The sequence below is a fragment of the Ovis aries genome, chromosome 13 (assembly GCF_016772045.2).
Source record: "Ovis aries strain OAR_USU_Benz2616 breed Rambouillet chromosome 13, ARS-UI_Ramb_v3.0, whole genome shotgun sequence".
Lineage (NCBI taxonomy): Eukaryota > Metazoa > Chordata > Mammalia > Artiodactyla > Bovidae > Ovis > Ovis aries.
The window spans coordinates 70,718,195-70,739,704 of NC_056066.1; the positions used below are offsets into that span (position 1 = coordinate 70,718,195).

General features: G+C 47.6%; 1 protein-coding gene across 1 annotated transcript in view; it reads right to left on the bottom strand.

Annotated features, from left to right (window-relative positions):
* Positions 1-21,510, bottom strand: part of PTPRT (protein tyrosine phosphatase receptor type T) — a 1,166,895-nt gene that overhangs the window by 49,231 nt on the left and 1,096,154 nt on the right. The window contains exon 19 of the mRNA XM_042230145.2: positions 5,661-5,737. Coding sequence (XP_042086079.1) covers positions 5,661-5,737 — 77 coding nt within the window. The remainder of the gene's footprint in view (positions 1-5,660; positions 5,738-21,510) is intronic.

Genomic DNA, 21,510 nt, shown 5'->3' on the forward strand with positions numbered 1-21,510 from the left:
AGGTACCCTATGTCCCCAGCTTCCCACACTGCACTTCAAATGAACCCTCTTTCCTCCTGAGCGGTCCTGCAGGGCTTGGGAGATGCCCAATCAACACCCTCATAATGTATGTTACAGTAAGTTTTTTTATTTTAATACTTTCTCTTTCTGGGCCACTGGATAGGCTACCCAGAGCTGGGTGCAGCTTTTTCAGCAAAGGATGGTTGTGGCATACGTGCATGAACACATCTTTTGAGGTGAGCTTGGGGCACTCCTTTAATGCCCCAGTTGGCAGACAAAAGGCAAAGATAAAATGCATGGAATCTGGATGATTCCAATGCACTTCCCTGGTGGCTCAGATGATAAAGAATCTGCCTGCAATGCAGGAGACCTGGGTTTGATCCCTCGGTCAGAAAAATCCCCTGGAGAAGGGAAGGCAACCCACATCAGTATTCTTGCCTGGAGAATTCCAAGGACAGAGGAGCCCAGGGGGCAACAGTCCATGTGGGTGGCAAAAGGGTCAGACAGGACTGAGCGACCAACACTCTCACTTCACTCGCAATGCACTTCAGCATCAGTGGGGTGGAATCCTGAGCAAGGCACTCACACCTCGCTTGTGGAGGTTAGATGACTTGGGTTCGCTATTCTGTTCATTCATTTAGTCACTCAGTCCTTCAATATTCAAGCAACAGGTATTAACTGAGCATCTACTACTCTGTACAAGGCCCTAGAGATACAAAAGTGGACCAGATGAATGTGGGCTCAGGTTCTAAGCAGCTTGTAGACGTCAACAAGCTGAGATAAGGGCCACTGAGGAAAAGATCTAGGGCTCTGGGGAGCCCCGCCGGGGAGTGGACTCAACCAGGGAGGCCAGAGGAGTGTTCTCTGTGAGCTCACTGCAGTTGAACGGGCTTCTTAAGCCTGGTTTGCCCATCTCAACACCCCTGTGGTTCCCACTTCATCCCTGAAGCAATATTCTCAGCTTTCCTCCCACTCTGCCCATGCTTGCTGCCTGTCATGTTTCCATCCACAGGCCTTGGCGCTGGCCCTTCCCTGGGACCGTGTCAGCTGTGTCTATCCCCACATAACCCAGGGGTTTGCTCTCCCCTCCCATCCAGGCTTCTGCTGGGACAGCAGTCACCTCTGCAGACAGTCCATCCTGACATCCACTGGCAGGCTTGACACCCACTGGCTGTCTTTTTTTTTGGGGGGGGGGGGCTGCTTACTCTGCTTTACTTTTCTTCAGGGCACTTAACACCAAAGTCTTTGTTTATTTACATGCTTAGCGTCTGTTTGCCCAGTTGAATGAGAGCTCCAGCAGGGCAGGGCTGTAATGGGCTGGCTCATGGCTGTGTCCCCAGCATGGAGAAGTCTGCCTTGGCCATCACCTTGATAAATGCATATGGAATGAACGCCTGCCTGCTGCGCGCCTGTCCACACATGGCGCCCGAGTCCAGAGACCCTCTCTGGCATCCTGGAACCCATACAGTCCCCTGAAAGAAAACGTGCCAACTACTGGACTCTAGCAATTGGAGATAAAAGGAAATGGACTGCTCATTCGGGGCTCCTCCGGGGATCTGCCAAGAGCTGGTACAGAAACTTCCTAACCTTAAAAGAACTCTGAGTTCACTGAAGTCCCACCTACACAGCACACAGATCAACCATAAACCTGCGCTGGGCCTGCCTCCATCTGTCTGTGAGCAATGGGAAAGAGGTTTGCATCCAAAACGCATTTATCTCACTCTGTACTCATGCATCTGTTACTTACTGGGGACCCAGATATGATATTTATTTCCAGACTGGTAATTTATAACGGATTCAAGTGGCCAATGCATCCTTGGGTGTGAAACAAGCCTGCCAGTGGGCTGACGGCAGAGGCCTCTGGAGGCCTAGACAGGGCTGCCCCTTCAGCTCGTTATCCAGGTGGAGTCGTTTTAGTGCATCGTCAAGATCCAACTGGATAAATGATTCCAGCACGGGCAGTCAGCCCTCTGAAGGGCTGCATTTCTGGCTGGGTGGAAACTCGGGCCAAGGGGTGAGCCCGATAGCTACCCAGGGTGAAGCCTGCCAGGCATCCCCATAGTGACCCTGGGAATCGTGACTCTGCTGGAGTAGAGAGTGGGCCCACACCTGGTGCAGATCCCACCCCACCCCCCCAACCCTGAACTGCTCACACTATGCAGGAAGCCTGGGCTTGGTGTCTTCTCTGTCCCTCCACTGACTCTCTGTCCCCTTCCATGACCTGCTCGTGACAGAGGCTGTGTCTATCTAGACCTCTATGGAAGCTCCAGGCCCAGCTCCTGACCACATGCAGGCCCTTTTTTAGCCAGGGTCTGGGGTGGGGGGATCTAGGGACCATGCTAGGTGTTTCAGAAAGAGGGAATTCAGTGCAGGGAGCTGGTTATACAGGTGATGGTGAAGCTGAGATGCAAAACAGAACAGTGGGCTGCCCAGAGATCGGCAATAGCAAGAGGCTATGGCCACCCCTAGAACCAGCAGGTATAATGGGAGACAGAGAAGCTGCCAGAGCCCAGGAGCTGGGGCCACCTTGTTGAGGCTGGACCACGCTGGTGGTCCTGGTGGATGGAGCTGGAGCCACTGCTGGAGCTGCCACCCCAGGAAGCAAGAGAGGTGGAGAAATACGATGGCTTCTCCCTTCCTCTCACCCTCCTATCTCCCATTGCACCTTCCTTAAAGGGGTCAGCTCTCTCTCCTCTCTGTAACCCACGCCTCCCCCTCACCTACCTCCCTCTGCCCACATACACACCAGCAATGCAAAGCAGAACGGGGAAAGACATGGTGCCAGGAGCCAGCATGAGGAACTCCGCCCGTGGCAAAGGTCATGAGGAAGGAGGTTCGGCATTACGCAAAGGCGAGACTGAGCCTCAGGAGAGCCCCTGTTCCCAAGCATCTACGCCCAAAACTAGACTGCCTACTTTACTGTTTTATGCTCGCACCTATACCTCTGACTTTACGGGGGACTGACCCCCCCCCACCTCTCTCGGAGAAGGAGTTAACTTGCAGCTCCAGTTAATAAAAATTCCTGGGCATGACAAGAGTGTTTCAACTTACAAACTCCTCTGAAGGTTCTCTAGCCTGCCTGAGCAGGTTTGTCCGGCCACATGTGATTGTTTACAGCCTCCCAACCGTGAGAGGCACAAGATGCTTTAAACTTTCTACATACAGATTCTTTTGAGAAGTTACAAAATTATTAGTATAGTATTAGTGGGTTGATTAGAAATTATATTGGTGAAGGGTTTTTCATTTGCTGAGCCAATATTTGCTGCTAAATCTCCATACTCCCTGCCCTTATAATGAATATAACTAGCATACAGGAGAAATAAATATTAACCTTTAAGATTAATCATGTTAAACCTTAGGCTAAGTAAATTCCTTTCTTGATTGTAACCCACTACACCCTCACCCTATAGGAATGCAACTTTATTTGGAGGGTGGCGCCTGGTTTAAGAAAAAATCACCCCTGGAATAAATAAGTTTTCTGGTTGACTGACCGTTATCAGAAAGGGCCATAAAATGTCAGCAGGTCTCATGGCCAGAAGATGATGTAAAACCCCTAAGACTTTTGTATAATTTTATACGAAACACCTGATTTTGACAAGGGTCAGGTCTGCTGACCCTGCGTGACTCTGTATTCATCCCTACGTATAACAAAAAGTATATAAGCAAACCTGAAAATAAAGAAAACGGATCAGTTTCTGGAAAGACTGATTCCCCCGTGTTGTTTCTTTCTTGTTCTCCGTTTTTCTGGCGGGTTTCCCATATGGAGCGTGGGTACTCACCAAGCCTAATTTTGCTAATTTTGCCTGGGCTTCTAAGATCTGACCAGGGAGGCCTCAGTGCCTCCTCTCCTTCGGGAGAACGGAAAGACGCCTGTGGCCTACGTAGGTGGTGCAAGCTTCTTGTCTCGAAGCTTTATTGGTATCCCATGTAAACCAAGTTATTCAGCCTTTTTTCCTCCACTAATTTTCCTACTACACTATTCCTTTCTAATCTCTCTTTATACTTTTAATTAAATAGCTTTTTCCTAGGACACCAATTCCGTCTCCCCTTCGAATTACCCTGGATCCACGGGGGCTGGACCCTGGCAACGTGGAATAGATCAGAGAGCAAAAGGTAAATGTCTAAGGTGAGGCTTAATGCATATTTGTTCAATCAGTGAATCATCTGGCTCAGCTTAGATTATGGGAAATTCTAAAGCCTGCCACAGTACCTTATCGCTTGTCTATAAAAACACCTGGGAGTCAGAAGGGCCAGGGACGAACTCTGAGCCTTTCTCAAGGTTCCGGGGCCTCCCAGCTGAGGCCTCGAGAAGCCTGGCTTGCATCAGTCACGCTGGGATGTCTCTCTGGCCCCAGTGACCACGCTTCCCTTTTACAAACTCGCTCTATCCCATGCACACCTGTCTCGGCTCCTGTTGTATTTAGCCCCCTCCTCCATGTTCTCTGGAACGCTGAAGCGGCCCCTTTCCTAACTAGGGGTCTTAACCCCAGACCCTCTTCTCTCTCATCTGCCTTAACCTCAGTAATAGATAAGCCATCCCACAGCTCAGCTTGGAACCGGTCACCTCCTTGATCCAACGCTTTCCACAGCTTCCTCTTGCCTACAAAATAAAGTCCAACTTCCTACGTTTGATCACAAACTGTGCGTGCTCCAGCACCAACCTTATTTTCCTCTATTCTCGTCGCAGAGCCTCTGCTCCCCACACACTCTGCTGTGCTATCTCCTCCGCCACATCTCAGCCTGTGCAGCTCTTCGGCCAGAGGCCCATCTCCCCCTTCTTTGATTTTAAATTCTGCCTGTGCTTAAAGCTTTGGTTCACATTGCACTTCGCATTCCTGACGGAAAGGCGACTTTCCACCCCCACCTCTGAATCCCTGTGGCATTTTATCTGAACTTACGACACTCACTTTCTAGTTTGCCCTGGAATTATTGATGTGAGCTTATCTTCCTGCTAAGGTTTAGAAGGTAGAGACCATGGCATTTTTAGCTTTCTGGTTCCCATAGCATCCAACTCTGAAATTTTCATGACATAAATGGCTGTACCTTCAAATGAATGAATGAATAGGCAAGCAGACACACACACACACACACACACACAAGAATTAATGGGACTTCCCTGAGGTATAGCAGTTAAGAATTCACCTGTTAAAGCAGGGGACACAGGTTTGATATCTGGTCTGGGAACATTTCACATGCCATGGGGCAAGCAAGTCCACATATCACTGCTACTGAAGCCTGTGACCCCTAGAGCCTGGGCTCTGCAACAAGAAGAGTCACCGCAATGAGAAGCCCCCGAACTACGACTAGAGAGTAGCCCTTGCTCGCTGAGTCTAGAGAAAGCCTCTGCACAGCAACGAAGAGCCAGTACAGCAAACAAATACATAAATAAAATTTTTTTAAAATTGAAGAATTCATGGGCAAATGAACAAGGCTGGCAGTCCTGGGCTCCACAGAGCAGGCCACTCTAGCCAGCCTGAAAATGGGTGCATCTTTAGATGGATAATCAACTTGGGTTACACGAGTCACAGGGAGGAGCCAGACCCTGTGGACTTGCTCTAGGAGGGCCACTGTCTAGGGGACTGGCTGGGGGGAGAGTCACAGATTTGAGTCTGCTGCAGCCCGCCCAGAACCCAGCCCCTCAGCCCCATGAAGAGCCTCACATCGATGTAGTTGGCGTTGATATAGTCGGAGTGTGGGTCTCCATCCAGCACCAGCAGTCTCACTCGAGAATGGTCATCTGCAGAGAGAGCAAAAAACAAGGGTGTGAGTGATCAGAGGGCTTCGGGTGAGGAGCCAGCTCTGCCTGCTTCAGAGCTACCATCTATCTATCGGCACACACCAGGCATCATGCCAGTGACATATACATTCTCCTGGAACCCCTAGCATCACCCTCAGTTATTATCCCCATTCACAGACAAGGAAGTTGAGGCTCAGGGAGGTTACTCTGCCTTACAAAGGGCCCGTATATGCTCCTCTTTTTTCCCACCTGCCCTTCTGGTTCTGGTTTTGTCATTACTTACTGGGGAGAGTCACCTGGCTCTTTAAATCTTAGCGATTTTGTCATTAAAAGTGGGTAGAGATGCCTTCTGCAGAGGACAATGCAGGAAAGACTGCATGAAAACACTCTGGAAAGTGTCTCGGGAAGTGCGATCAGGATTAATATGCTCCATTTTCACGCTTTCTTAAAACCAGCAAATGTATCTATTTTCTACGCGTGTACAAATGCTTTCCTTTCGCCTCTTGGAGTATTATTGCAAACAGATTGTCAGCCACATATTGTTATCAATACTATCATTCAAGTGAAGCTAAGTCATTATAAAAGAGATCATCAATAAATAAAAATCGTGTTACAGAGAATACCATTTTAAACACAATCTAGGCATAAACAAGATGTGGAGGCTTTAGTCAATGGCACGCTTACTTCAAATAACACCAAATAAAAACAATTAAGGAAAAAAAAAACCTTCCTCAGCAAAAGAATCAGGCTAATCCTTTACAGTTAATTCAAGTGAGCTCCGACACGCTAAAAGACACACAAACAGAACGTCCGGGTTGGGTCTGGCGAGGGGGAGAGGCTCAGCTTGCTGTCCCCATCACTGGGTTCATATCACCGAATGTTGCTGCATCTACTGGCAGGGCTGGGGTTCCCAAAGGTGGACTGGGGAGCTCTGGGCACCCACAGGGGTCTGTGGGGATCAAGGAAGTCGGGTCAGATTATCCTGTGGGCCTTTTCCAGAACTTTGCAGTTTATAAGCATATCTGCTACTACAAACCGGAACCCCCAAGAACAGGGACACGACCTGTTTTGCTCCCTGTTCTATCCTCTGCACAGGTACTCGATAAGTACTTGGGGAGCAGGTGAATGGATTACCTCTCTGGACTCTCACAGCGACCTGGGAGAGAACCTTTTGTAACCTTTGTTACAAATGAGGAAACTGAGGCGCCCAAGGACTGAAGGGCCACATGGTCAGTGGATGGTGGAGCCTAGAAGAGTGAGGTTCTCGTAACTCTGAGCTCAGACACTCCTGATTCCCGAGAGGAGTCTAAGCAGGATAGGAGTAAGCACTTCAAGGGTACTTGTGCTTAGTCGCTCAGCTGTGTCTGACTCTTTGCAACCCCACGGGGACTGTACCCTGCCAGACTCCTCTGTCCATGAGATTTCCCAGGCAAGAATCCTGGAGTGGGTTGCCATTTCCTTCTCCACGGGTGCATAGCAGAGGCGTTAACGACAGCTAAGTGGTTACCTAGGTGATGGAAGGGTTGAGAGGCCAAAGGGAGGAGGGAGGAGTAATTCGGAAATAAACACTCACAAGGAGACACTGCCTCCCCAGGGAGGTGGGACAGAGGGAGGAAGCGAGGGCCCCGGAGCCCAAGGAGGGGGGCACCTGTGGGAGCTGGAGCTGCGGTGGCCTCTCTGGCGGGAGCTGGAGAAAAGGAAGAGACTCCCTGGCTGTTCAGGAAGGTACCTGTGATGGGGACAGAGGGGAGAGATACCCCGGTTTTCTCCTTTCTCCCGCCTTACAATCTCCAACACGAGTGCCCATCACTGGCCAAACCGAGCTAGTGGCCAGCTGACAAGAGGTGGTGAGAAATGCAACCTGGGGGGTTAGCTCCCTGTGATGGAAGGCTGAGCAGGAGAAGGCAAAGAATGGGCTCCAGGATGGACAAGCAGGCTGGGGCTACCACCCTACATCTATCTGTTCATTCATTAACTAAATAATCGACTCAAAAATTATTCACTGAGGACTTCCGTGGTAGTCCAGTGGTTAAGAATCTGCCTGTCAGTGCAGGGGACACAGGTTCAATCCCACATACCGCAGGGCAACTAAGCCCGAGCACCACAACCATGAAACCCTGCAAAGCGAAGCGCACGCACGGCAACTAGAGAAAGCCCGTGTGCAGCAGTGAAGACCCAGCACAGCTATGAATAAAATAATAGACACTCAGTGAGTCTAACCACTATAAAAAATGATTCACTGAGCATCCATTGTGTGCCAGGCACTGTGCTAGACACTGAGCTACACTGGAAGCCACACTTACTCCTTGTAGGGAGGAGTTTCCGTGGAAGCAACCGAGGCAGGGAAGGAGGTGCAAGTTATCCCTGTGGGTAAGTGGAGCAGTGGGGTGTGATGTGGGGAAGGAATTTGAAGCTAATATTTCTGGAGTGTATGGCAGACACTGAAGGTTTCACAATCATATATTTCCCCAAATAGCTCTACAGACTATTATGCTAATATCACTCTTATATGCTAATATTGCAATGATGTAATATTCTTCCCATTTCACAGATGAAGAAACTGGGGCTCATAGAGGTTAAGCAAGTTTCCAATGTTACACAGTTTGCAAGCGGCAAAGCTGGGACCCTCTCAGGACTGTCTGACCTTGAATCTCTGCTCTGTCCACACAATGTGCTGTTCCTGGACTTCTACCATCTTGCAGGCACTGGAGCCTGTGCAAGGCTCTCGTCCCCAGCTCCTGCAGTGGGATTTCCTGGGGGACAACCACCCAGCAGGGCTTCAAACAAGGTCCAGCACCTGACTCTGCGCTCAGACTGGTAAGCCTTATTACCAGTGGCTACAAAAAACTACAAGCCTCAAAAAAGTGAAAAATACAATATGTGTTTTCACTCATTGGTCTCACTAATGACTTACTGATTCAAAAATCTCCTTTATTTATTGAGTTATGCCTGCCCTTGGGATCTATAGCCCTGGGAACAGAGGTTTAAAAGGTTGAAAGGGTATTTCCTTTAATATAAAATGGAATTTAAAGTCTGAAAGCAAATATGATTTAAAAGAAACAGAAACATTTCTTTTAGCTATCTGTTCTTAAAGATGAGCAGTGTCTCTACTATCAGGTATTTGTCAGTATCACCTCTTCATTTATTAAGAACAAGTTCGGGGATTTTGTGGCTTGTCTGTTGGCTAAGACCTCCCAATGCAGGAAGCCCAGGTTCGATTCCTGGTCGGAGAACGGGATCCCACATGCTGCAAATAAGAGTTCTCATGCTGCAATTAAAGATCCTACATGCTGCAACAAAGATGAAAGACTTGTGTGCTGCAAGTAAGACCTGGCACTGCCAAACAAACAAACAGCTTTGGGAAGTGATATGAGGCAATGAGGCACTGAAAGGGAGACTTGACCAATGGACAATGAAGAAGGGTCTCTCCATCAGACGGAACAAATGCAAGAGTGACAGCAGGGGTCCTGGAAAAGCAAGCATATTGGATGAGCTGCAAACAGGGATTCTTGTCTTGTGGACATGCAGTGGGTGGGGACTCAGTTCAGTTCAGTCACTCAGTCGTGTCCGACTCTTTGCGACCCCATGAATCGCAGCACGCCAGGCCTCCCTGTCCATCACCATCTCCCGGAGTTCACTCAAACTCACGTCCATCGAGTCGGTGATGCCATCCAGCCATCTCATCCTCTGTCGACCCCTTCTCCTCCTGCCCCTAATCCCTCCCAGCATCAGAGTCTTTTCCAATGAGTCAACTCTTCACATGAGGTGGCCAAAGTACTGGAGTTTCAGCTTCAGCATCAGTCCTTCCAATGAACACCCAGGACTGATCTCCTTTAGAATGGACTGGTTGGATCTCCTTGCAGTCCAAGGGACTCAAGAGTCTTCTCCAACACCACAGTTCAAAAGCATCAATTTGTCGGTGCTCAGCTTTCTTCACCGTCCAACTCTCACATCCATACATGACTACTGGAAAAACCATATCCTTGACTAGATGGACCTTTGTTGGCAAAGTAACGTCTCTGCTTTTCAATATGCTATCTAAGTTGGTCATAACTTTCCTTCCAAGGAGTAAGCGTCTTTTAATTTCATGGCTACAGTCACCAACCACAGTGATTTTGGAGCCCAAACAAATGAAGTCTGACACTGTTTCCACTGTTTCCCCATCTATTTGCCATGAAGTGATGGGACCAGATGCCATGATCTTTGTTTTCTGAATGTTAAGCTTTAAGCCAATGTTTTCACTCTCCTCTTTCACTTTCATCAAGAGGCTTTTGAGTTCCTCTTCGCTTTCTGCCATAAGGGTGGTGTCATCTGCATATCTGAGGTTATTGATATTTCTCCCGGCAATCTTGATTCCAGCTTGTGCTTCCTCCAGCCCAGTGTTTCTCATGGTGTACTCTGAATATAAGTTAAACAAGCAGGGTGACAATATACAGCCTTGACGTACTCCTTTTCCTATTTGGAACCAGTCTGTTGTTCCATGTCCAGCTCTAACTGTTGCTTCCTGACCTGCATATAGGTTTCTCAAGAGGCAGGTCAGGTGGTCTGTATTCCCATCTCTTTCAGAATTTTGCACAGTTGATTGTGATCCACACAGTCAAAGGCTTTGGCATAGTCAATAAGGCAGAAATAGATGTTTTTCTGGAACTCTCTTGCTTTTTCCATGATCCAGCGGATGCTGGCAATTTGATCTCTGGTTCCTCTGCCTTTTCTAAAACCAGCTTGAACATGTGGAAGTTCACGGTTCACATATTGCTGAAGCCTGGCTTGGAGAATTTTGAGCATTACTTTACTAGCATGTGAGATGAGTGCAATTGTGCGGTAGTTTGAACATTCTTTGGCATTGCCTTTCTTCGGGATTGGAATGAAAACTGACCTTTTCCAGTCCTGTGGCCGCTGCTGAGTTTTCCACATTTGCTGGCATATTGAGTGCAGCACTTTCACAGCATCATCCTTCAGGATTTGAAATAGCTCAACTGGAATTCCATTACCTCCACTAGCTTTGTTTGTAGTGATGCTTCCTAAGGCCCACTTGACTTCACATTCTAGGATGTCTGGCTCTAGATGAGTGATCACACCATCGTGATTATCTGGGTCATGAAGATCTTTTTTTGCACAGTTCTTCCGTGTATTCTTGCCACCTCTTCTTAATATCTTCTGCTTCTGTTAGGTCCATACCATTTCTGTCCTTTATCAAGCCCATCTTTGCATGAAATGTTGCGTTGGTATCTCTAATTTTCTTCAAGAGATCTCTAGTCTTTCCCATTCTGTTGTTTTCCTTTATTTCTTTGCATTGATTGCTGAAGAAGCCTTTCTTATCTCTTCTTGCTGTTCTTTGGAACTCTGCATTCAGATGCCTATATCTTTCCTTTTCTCCTTTGCTTTTTGCTTCTCTTCTTTTCCCAGCTATTTGTAAGGCCTCCCCAGATAGCCATTTTGCTTTTTTGCATTTCTTTTCCATGGCAATGGTCTTGATCCCTGTCTCCTGTACAATGTCATGAACCTCTGTCCATAGTTCATCAGGCACTCTTACCTATCAGATCTAGTCCCTTAAATCTATTTCTCACTTCCACTGTATAATCATAAAGGGTTTGATTTAGGTCACACCTGAATGGTCTAGTGGTTTTCCCTACTTTCTTCAATTTAAGTCTGAATTTGGCAATAAGGAGTTCACGATCTGAGCCACAGTCAGCTGGGTGGGTGGGGATTAGCAGCCAGACAAGAAGCAGAGGAGGTGGGTGCTGCTTAGGCTACAGAGGGCCTTTTCTTCCCTATTCAGGTGCTTAGGTGCAAGTCAGCAAGCCAGGCTCTGCAGAGCGTCCAAATAGAGACTGTTTTCTGAGGCAGTGGGAGCCTACTTTAGTACAAAATGATCAAGGTCTATTCTCACATGGCTATCCCGTGGCAAGCAGGACAGCAGACTTGGTAATGGGCGGTTTGAAGCTAGCAGCCAGTTCTGTGGGCAGATCTTAGTTCCATCACTTGGCAAGTCCATTGGTCTCCCTAAGCCTTGGAATCCTTAGCAAAATGCAATACAGCTCCACGAATACTGGGAGGATTAAATGAGAAAATGCAGGCGTGAAAAGTGTGAGGATGTTAAGAGAATGAAAAGACAAGCCACAGATTGGGAGGAAATATTTGAAAAAGACCATCTGATGAAAGCCTTGTACACACAGTATACAAAGAACTCTTAAATCTCAACAGTAAGAAAACGGCCTAGTTAAAAAATGGGGAAAAGATCTGAACGGAAAGCTCATTAAGAAGGATGTACAGACAAAAGGTGAGAAAATGAAAAGATGTTCAGTATCATATGTAATTTGTTTCTGGTGGTGTTCAATTACTAAGTTGTGTCTGACTCTTTGTGACCTCATGGACTGCAGCATGCCAGGCTTCCTGTCCTTCACTATCTCCTGGAGTTTCCTCAAACTCGTTTTCATTGAGTCAGTGATACTATCTAACCATCTCATCCTCGGCTGCCCCTTTCTCCTTTTCCCTTCAATCTTTCCCAGCATATGTCACTGGGAACCGAAAACGTAAAAAACAAGATGCTACCTCTATACACCTACCAGAATGGCCAAAATTCAGAATCCTGATAACACCAAATGCTGGTGAGGATGTGGAGCCACCAGAATGCTCACTCACTGCTGATGGGAAAGCAAAATCTATACAGCCAGTCTGGAAGACAGTTTGGTAATTTCTTCTAAAACTAAACACACTCTTATCAAATGATCCAACAATTTCTGTCTGGCATTTGCCCAAACTCACTGTCCACACAAAACCTGCACATGAATGGTTATTGTAGGTTTACTCACAAGTGCCAAAATTTAGAAATAAACAAGATGTCTTTCAACAGGTAAATGGATAAGCAAGTCACGGTACATCCAAACGATGGGACAGTCTTCGGTAATATAAAGAAATGAATTCTTAAGGCGTGAAAAGATATGGAGGAAATATAAATGCACACTGCTAAGTGAAAAAGCCAGCCTGAAAGCCTTCATACTGTATGGCTCCAACTCTGTAACATTCTGGGGAAGGAAAAACTACGGAGGCAGTAAAAAGATCCGTGGTTTCCAGGGACCTTTGGGGAGAGATGAATAGGTGGAGCACAGAGGGTATTTAGGGCAGTGAAACCTCTGCAGGATCCTTTCCTGGTGGATACCTGTCATCATACATGGTTCATATCCTACAGAATTGCACAATACAGGGTGGATTCAAATGTAAAGGATGGACTTCAGCTAAAATAATGGATCAATTTTGTTTCACCATTGTAACAAATGCGTCACACTGATGCAAGATGTTAAAAACAGGGGGAAATGAGTGTGGGAGGGAGGGAGGGGCTGGGTGAAGAGGAACTCTGGACATTCGGCTTAATTTTTCTGAACCTAAAACTGCTCTTTAAAAAAGAGAAGTGTGACAAAGGTGCCTGGTATGCAGTAGGTGCTTGATAAATGATGGCTCTGGGCTGGATGCGAGGTGGGCAGTGAGCTGATGGCAGAGGTGGTTAGAAACTTTATGCTTCCTATTCGTCCTTCTGTACAAAATGTCAATCCATCTTTCTGCAGAGGCAGAGTTATTGTGTATATTCATGAAGGGGCAGAATTCAGCTATGGGTCCACCAGAAAGGCATCGCAAGGAGTAGCACTGCCCTCATGGTTTATTTATTCCTTATGTGCGATGCTAATATTATTCTGTGTCTCCTTCCCCTTCTAACTTTATATAATTAGAAGGATAAAAAATTGTGTTTATCCAGACGTACATGGAGAAAGATGGGGCAGCCAGCAATGTAAAGGAATTTATACAAAGTAATTTACAAGCAGCCCAGAACGTTCATTATGCTTTATCTATATTTTGCAAGCTTGAAAAACAGCTAATCTGGTACTCCTTGTTTGATATTCAAGACGAGAGAGGAAGTCACATAGAGGAGAAACAAGCTCCTCGATGGTGATGTAAGAGGAACTGCAAGAGCCTGGCCAGGAGATGAAGGGCCAGCTCTGGCTCAAGGGGAGGAAAAAACCAGTGGAAGGCTTTTTTCCTTCCAGCAGAAGGAAGACATAACTGGAAAGCCACGGAGATCCAAAGAGCGCCCCATCCCCCTGCCCCAACACAACTCAAGAGGAACGAAAACACTGTCCCTCTAGAATCAACCTGTTCCTTGTGGTTTTAGGACAAAGCCCAGCGGGAGGTCGTAGAAGTTTAACAAATAGCTCTCTGGAGAAAGCAGCGGCCCTGATCTGTAACATCTGCTGACTTCTGTGATATAAGTACTCCCACCATGACTGATACCAAGCTGCCAGCATGGCATCAACGAGCTCACAGAATTCCTGAAAATTTCCCCATCAGCCCCAGGACACCACTGACCTGATCATACCCCACAGTGCTTTGCATGATCAGAGGGTTTGGGGCCTGTTTCCCACTCCAGCCCCATGCCTCCCTCCCCACATATTACCCTTCTTTCTGTTGCTCAAATGCATGACGTCTGCTCTGACCACAGGGCCTTTGCACGTGTAAAGGGACACCCTCCACCCCACAAGGCTGGCAACATCTCACTCTTCAGCTCTCAGCTCAGTCTTCCTTTCTCAGGAAGCCTTCTGTGATCTTTCCATCTGACACTCTGACAGCTTCCTGTACTTGTCTTCAGAGCTCTTAGGACAGTTGTATTTCTGAGACTATCAGACATACCCATGGCTCTCCTCCACACCCTATTTAAGAAAGGGCACCCCATTTACTAAACCCTCTACAGGGTATGGCACAAAGTAGGTGTTCAACAATTATCTGTTCAATATATGAATTATACTGTGTTTGAAAGGCTGAGAACCAGAAAGGGGCTGGGTCCTTTGCCTTTAGCCATACAATTGATTTTAGGTAACTTGGCTTGAGTTCCAGGCTCTTCCCTGAATGTAAGGCTGGCATAGTAAGCCTGGATCCTGGCTCAAATTCTTCCTCTCCTTGTAGCTGACCCTCACCCCACCTGCAGACCCAGGATTGGCTGCCAGCTGTTGCCTTCAGCAGGCTCTGAAGACAGACCTGAGGTCTATCACTAACTCTATTACCTGAGGCAGCTGACTTACTTTCCCCGAGCCTCATATCACCTAGTGAATCATCGAAACTCTCTCCACCTCTGCAAACTCGTAAGGATGAAAAGCAGTAAGAAATGAAAGTACCTGCTGTATTTTAAGAGCTTAATGCAAATATGTAAATTCAGTTTTATTACTGTTTTAGACCAGTGGTTTTCAAAATAGCCAACAGCATCAATGATACCTGGGAACTCTTTAGAGATGCCAATACTTGAGTCCCAGCCCAGACCCACCGAATCAGAAACTCTGGGATGGGGATGAGTAATTTGCATTTTAATAAGCCCTCCTGGAGATTCTGTTGCACACTCAGGTCTGAATGTACAGACCATTCAATGTTCAGTTGTTTAACACAGGGGTGCCGTGGCACTTCAATATGTCTTGGGCAAGACGAAAATATCTTACAGAAACTGGCCCATGAGACTAGAGACCCACCTGCGTTGCGTGTAAGGTACAAAAATTTATCTTTGTGAAATGTGTAAGATATTCCCGGCACTATTCTAGAAGCCTGTGGATGCCATGCCATTTGATTCTCATAGTAGCCCATTTTATGGATGAGGAAAATCAAGGCTAAGGTTGAGAGCTTCCTTATAAAGTGGTAGGGACCCTACCCCTCCAACCCCCCCCCCCCACTGAGACCCACTGTCTCCACACCCCCTCTATGCCAGTTCTGACTCTGACACCATCCCTTCTCACTGTGTGCCCCGCTGCCCCCCGCCTCTGGCCAGTTTCCTTGTCTGCATGGCACTAACTCTTAAAAACAAACCACATCTCCTCCTCTCTTCCTCCACCATCAAAGGGAACCCAATAAATCAGTCTTCTCAAGTCATATCCACTTAAGAGAGAATCACTTCAGAGAGGTGGGGCCAGGGAGAGACCATCACTTGGATACAAGATGCTCTTTTTCCCCCTGTCTTCTGGGCACTGAGGAAGGTAAAGAAAAGGTGCGATTTTTCAGAGAAAAGAGATTTGACTCATTACAATGAATTGTGGACCTGAAAAATCATTTCTTAGAAGCACTGGAAATGTTAATGCCATCATCTTGCAAGAGTGGAGAGGGAGGAGGCAGGTAATTTTGCCGAGACTGCCTGGGTATCCCATTGAAGCTAAAGGTCTGCACACTCAATCTTGATTGAATTACCATTATCAGAGGAGAGAGGGTGGCCTGGGTACCACAGTGAGACAGCCTGGCATTCGGCGCACCTCCTGGGGCTGCCAGTTCCCTGTCGGCTGGGGCTGGACCGCTCCCTTCTGCAGGGCCCTGAGGGGAGCTGCGCTGATGGATGAAACCTTTGGGGCTGTGGAGGGGGCTTAAGTACAGATGAGCAGAGAACCGAGAGAAGTTAGAGGGACAGTGGCCTAACTGATGACTTTGTGGCTTCATTCCAAGCAGAGTGTCCAGCCTATACTCCACGAAGGGGATCTTCTGAAGAAAGGAAGGGAGGTTTCTGATCTAGATTCCTTCCGAAGCAGAATCAGAGACAAAGATGGAGTGGAAGAACTTCACCTAGGAGATGATCCCAGGAAACACTGGAAAGGAGATGGGAAGTGAAATGGAGAAAGAAAGAAGGGAAGGAGAAAGAAGAGAATTCAATAAGGGGTGTGTCATCAAGCAAGTCATCACCGTAGACAGTTGGGGCTTGCTTACTCCTGTTAGGGAACTCCAGGGGAGGCTGTGAACACGCACCCCCAAGATAATTCCACCTTAGTGGGGAGGTACCTGGGGTACTTATATTCTATCCCCCACCAGTCATGCGTTGAGAACTGCTTCGGGGACATTTAATTTCCTGGGAGCCCCGACCTGCCCCACAAGCAGGCAGAGAAGGATACAGTGGCTGGAACAAGGCCTCTGATAAAAGGACACTGAGGGTTACTGCACAAGGCTTCTCTGTAAGGCCCAGGCAGGAGCCACCCTCAGAGACAGCGAAGGAGAAGAAAGAATTGGGAGCAGCCATTCTGACATCCAGCTCAGTCTCCCCAGAAATCAGGAGAGCAAGCTACGAGATGAAGCCCTTGGGTTTGTTTTGAACCTGAGTCCCTCCCTACAAGTGAAAATGGCTTCTCTGAAGAGCTCATGCAGTCTGCTATCCGTCCTGAGGTCAGAGACCTCAACATATTTTCCCCTAAAAGCACGGGTGTGTCCAGGTGCAGAGGGACTCCTTGGTAGGGAGCTCATGGCATCTGGGCAGCCAGAGCCCAGAGCTCTGGTCCTCACTGTCCTTTAGGCTCTCTGTGTGGCCGTGGGCAAGGGTTCTACATCTCTGGACCACTGTCTGTGAACTGAGAGAGGCTAGACTTGGTCTCATCTAGATTCAAGAGCCTACACAGTCAGCTTCAGAGTCCACATTTATTCATCTTAGCTTGCCCTCTTTGCACTGAAAGATAAGACACTGTCAGAAAGACGAAGTGACTTTGTTGAAGGTCATGCACGAGGTCAAAGAAAGAACTGAGACTAGCACCCAGGTCTGCTGGACCCCATAGCTGGTACTCCATTATACCTGAGCCTAGAGGTTTGTTTAAATTAGGGGGTTAGAAGTCTCAGAAAATATCCCAGATCTCGTTTGCCAGTCAGACTTCTGCACTTGCCTCTCTAAACTGGGAGCTGATCTCTGTGGATGAGAGGTTTGTATGCTCAGCATCGTGAATCATCAGGGAAATACAAATCAAAACCACAATGAGGTATCACCTCACACCTGTCAGAATAGCCATCATCAAAAAGACCGCAAATAACAAATATTGGCAAGGATGTGGAGAAGAGGGAACCCTTGTATACTGTTGGTAGGGATGTAAATTGGTGCAGCCACTGTGGAAAAGCAGTATGGGGATTCTTCCAGAAAGCAGAAACAGAACTACCAGATGACCCAGCAATTCTGCTCCTGGGTATATATATGGAGCCAAAGAAAATGAAAATACTAATTTGAAAAGATACATGTACCCCCAAGATATGACATCAACCCAAGTGCACATCAAGAGATGAATGGATAAAGAAGATGTGGTGTACACACACACACACACACACACACACACACACACACACACAGAGGAATATTACTCAGCTATAAAAAAGAATGGAATTTTGCCATTTGTATGACCTGGGGGGCATCATGCTCAGTGAAGAAAGAGAAAGACAAACGCTATATATTATCACTTATCTGTGGGATCTAAAAATATAAAACAAATGATTATAACAAAACAGAACCAGACTCACAGATGTAGAAAATAAACTAGTGATTACCAGCAGGGAGAGGCAAGGGGGGAGGAGCAAGATGGGGGTAGCCAATATTTTATAAGAGCTTTAAATGAAATGTAGTCTAAAGAGCAACTGAATCACTACGTTGTACACCTGAAACTAACGTAACATTATATTAATGCATCAAAAGAAAAAAGAAAATAAGATGGAAGGTTCATAAGCCTGAGAGTATATGGGTGTCACTGACACATCTGGTCTACATCTCTTTAGAGCTGAGATTGCTGGGCGCCACCCCTGGAAGGTCTGCTGTGACAGGTCTGCAGTGGGATGCAAAAATGAGCCTTCTAACCAGTTCTTAGGTGCTGCTGCTCCAGGAAGCACACTTTGAGAACTGGACTCTGTCTACAGATTTCCTTGTCCTCTGGCTCTGGCTTGGTTTAGCTACTGGAAAGCACAGGCAGAGACTGGATGAAGTGGGGAGGCATCAATCGATACCCGGGAGGCATCAATACTTCTTTCAGCTCTCTCTGTTGGGGCCACCCCAGGCTGCCTGCAAGGCCACTAAAAGGTCATGCCTTCAGCTAGGTCACCTTCCTCTGGGTCCTGGGAACTTCTTACATAGTCCTCTGTGGCCCGGGTGTGGCATTTAGCCCCAGGGCACTGCATTATTCCTGTAGTCTCCCCATAGCTAGCGCACATCTTCATAAGAAAAATAAATACAAACAAAATCCACTTGATGAAGTTCTCATCAAATCACCCTATTTGAAGGTCCCATCAGTTTTCTACTGGGACCCCAACAGATTCCAGGAGAATCTGTCATTTGATAAAAGAGAAGCCTCATTTGATAAAATGTGCACCCCCTGGGATCATTTCCTCTCCCCCTGCAATCTCCTTCCTGACAGTCCAAGAAGTGCCCTCTCTAACTTCCACAGGAGGAATGCTGCACTCTTCTTGAAATTTCCCCTTGTCTACCGCCAATGCCCCAGGGTTACTTAAAAGTAAAGCACTCTTTTGTTCTGTTTCTCCCATTCATTCCCTTCCCTTTCACTCTCTTTCGTTTCTACTCCCTGGAAACCCCACTGTCTCTATTACTAAATTCTAAACAGAAGCATTTGGAAGAAAAGGGCTTATTTAGCCAAGGTTTCTCTTTCATTGTTTCATTTGCAGGCAGCGCCCTCCCTCCATCCCCGCTCCTTTCATCTTCTCTGTCCTCCCTGGCCTGGGCCTTTGTCCTCCGCACCAGCCTCCCGGAGCCCTGGGTTCCTTAGGATGCTAATCACACCCGGTGTTCTTCTTGCGCCAAGAATATTTCTATTTATCAAGCCAGGGCAGACTTTGCCTTCGGGAGGGACACATACAAGGGCAGGACCACTTTCTAGTCCTTCCGGCTGTTTCCTTTTTCTTTCTTATTTCAATTACAGGGCGCTTTCCCCCCCCTTTCTTTCTTGGTCCTCTTTATGCCTTGCACTGCTTTTGGAAGCACTGGTTACTTGGCACTGTCTCCTCTCAGGACTAAGTGTAGACCGAGTCCAGCCACAGTTTTGCTGCAGAATTAATGATACTTACATTACAAAGGAGATTCAATTCTCTTTAAACCCAGCAAACCTGTGTTCGATCCCTGGGTTGGGAAGATCCCCTGGAGAAGGAAATATCCCTCCAGTATTCTTGACTGGGAAATCCCATGGACAGAGGAGACTGGTGAGCTACAGTCTATGAGGCCACAGAGAGTCGGACACAACTGAGCAACACACACACACACGGAAACACAACACACAAACCCAGCCAAGTGGTATCACCGCTGCTGCTAAGTCGCTTCAGTCGTGTCCGACTCTGTGTGACCCCATAGACGGCAGCCCATCAGGCTCCTCCGTCCCCGGGATTCTCCAGGCAAGAACACTGGAGTGCGTTGCCATTTCCTTCTTCAATGCATGAAAGAGAAAAGTGAAAGTGAAGTTGCTCAGTCGCATCCGACTCTTCGAGACCCCATGGACTGCAGCCCACCAGGCTCCTCCGCCCATGGGATTTTCCAGGCAAGAGTACTGGAGTGGGGTGCCATCGCCTTCTCCAAGTGGTATCACTAGCTGTCTAAATTTCCTCTGTCTCTGTTTGGGCTTCCTCTAAAGTAGATCTAAGATGAGAATTCCAGTGCAAGCCGTTTATGTAGGAAGAGAAGGGGATACCAGGGGGAGTAGGGGGTGGGAGTGAGACAGCCAAAAGAAGGAGCCCAGGAAGGGTGAGTTTCCAAATCTACTACTACTGTGAGCAACTGCAGCCCACTCCCCATGGAGGCTCTGGAAAAAGGTGAAGACCATACAACCTAGCAGGGCTGGAGGTGAGGAGCTGGGCTATTTTGTGGTCCAGGGAGAGATGGTCTTGAGCCTGGACAGATCATCCTGCCTCAGCTTTGGGGAAAGTCCTCAGGCAAAGAGATGCAAACAGGGCGAGTGTGTATGGGGGAACCAGTGAGGTGCCAGGGCATATGTTTAGAGAGGTGATTGCTCTCAGAGTCAGGAAGGTGCAGGGTCAACAGCTGAGGCCAAGCAGCCCCTGGAATGTCACATCCTGGATGTCGCCCGCCTCACCCTAGTTGCATCCCTAGATGCCAGTGGGTGTTACTGAAACTAGAGGGGAAGGGGCAGGGCACTACCTTTAAAAGAATAACATAGCCTGAGGATATAATATAAACTGATTAGCACCAAACAGGTCCAAGATGAGCTGCCCTCCACTAGACCCTCAGTTCAGCTCAGTTGCTCAGTCGTGTCTGACTCTTTATGACCCCATGGACAGCAGCACACCAGGCCTCCACGTCCATCACCAACTCCCAGAGACTGCTCAAACTCATGTCCATTGAATCAGTGATGCCATCCAACCATCTCATCCTCTGTCGTCCCCTTCTACTCCTGGCTTCAATCTTTCCCAGCCTCAGGGTCTTTTCCAATGTCTTCGCATCAGGTGGCCAAAGTATTGGAGTTTCAGCTTCAGCATCAGTCCTTCCAATGAACACCCAGGACTGATCTCCTTAAGAATGGACTGGTTGGATCTCCTTGCAGTCCAAGGGACTCTCAAGAGTCTTCTCCAAAACCACGGTTCAAAAGCATCAATCCTTTGGTGCTCAGCTTTCCTTATGGTCCAACTGTCACATCCATACATGACTACTGGAAAAACCACAGCTTTCACTATATTGACCTTTGTCAGTAAAATAATGTCTGTGCTTTTTAATATGCTGTAATGGCACCCCACTCCAGTCCTCTTGCCTGGAAAATCCCATGGACGGAGGAGCCTGGTGGGCTGCAGTCCATGGGGTCGCTAAGAGCCGGACATGACTGAGTGACTTCACTTTCACTTTTCTCTTTCATGCATTGGAGAAGGAAATGGCAACCCACTCCAGTATTCTTGCCTGGAAAATCCTAGGGACGGGTGAGCCTGGTGGGCTGCCATCTATGCGGTTGCACAGGGTTGGACAAGAATGAAGCGACTTAGCAGTAGCAGCCACTAGACCCTGAGCCTCAGTA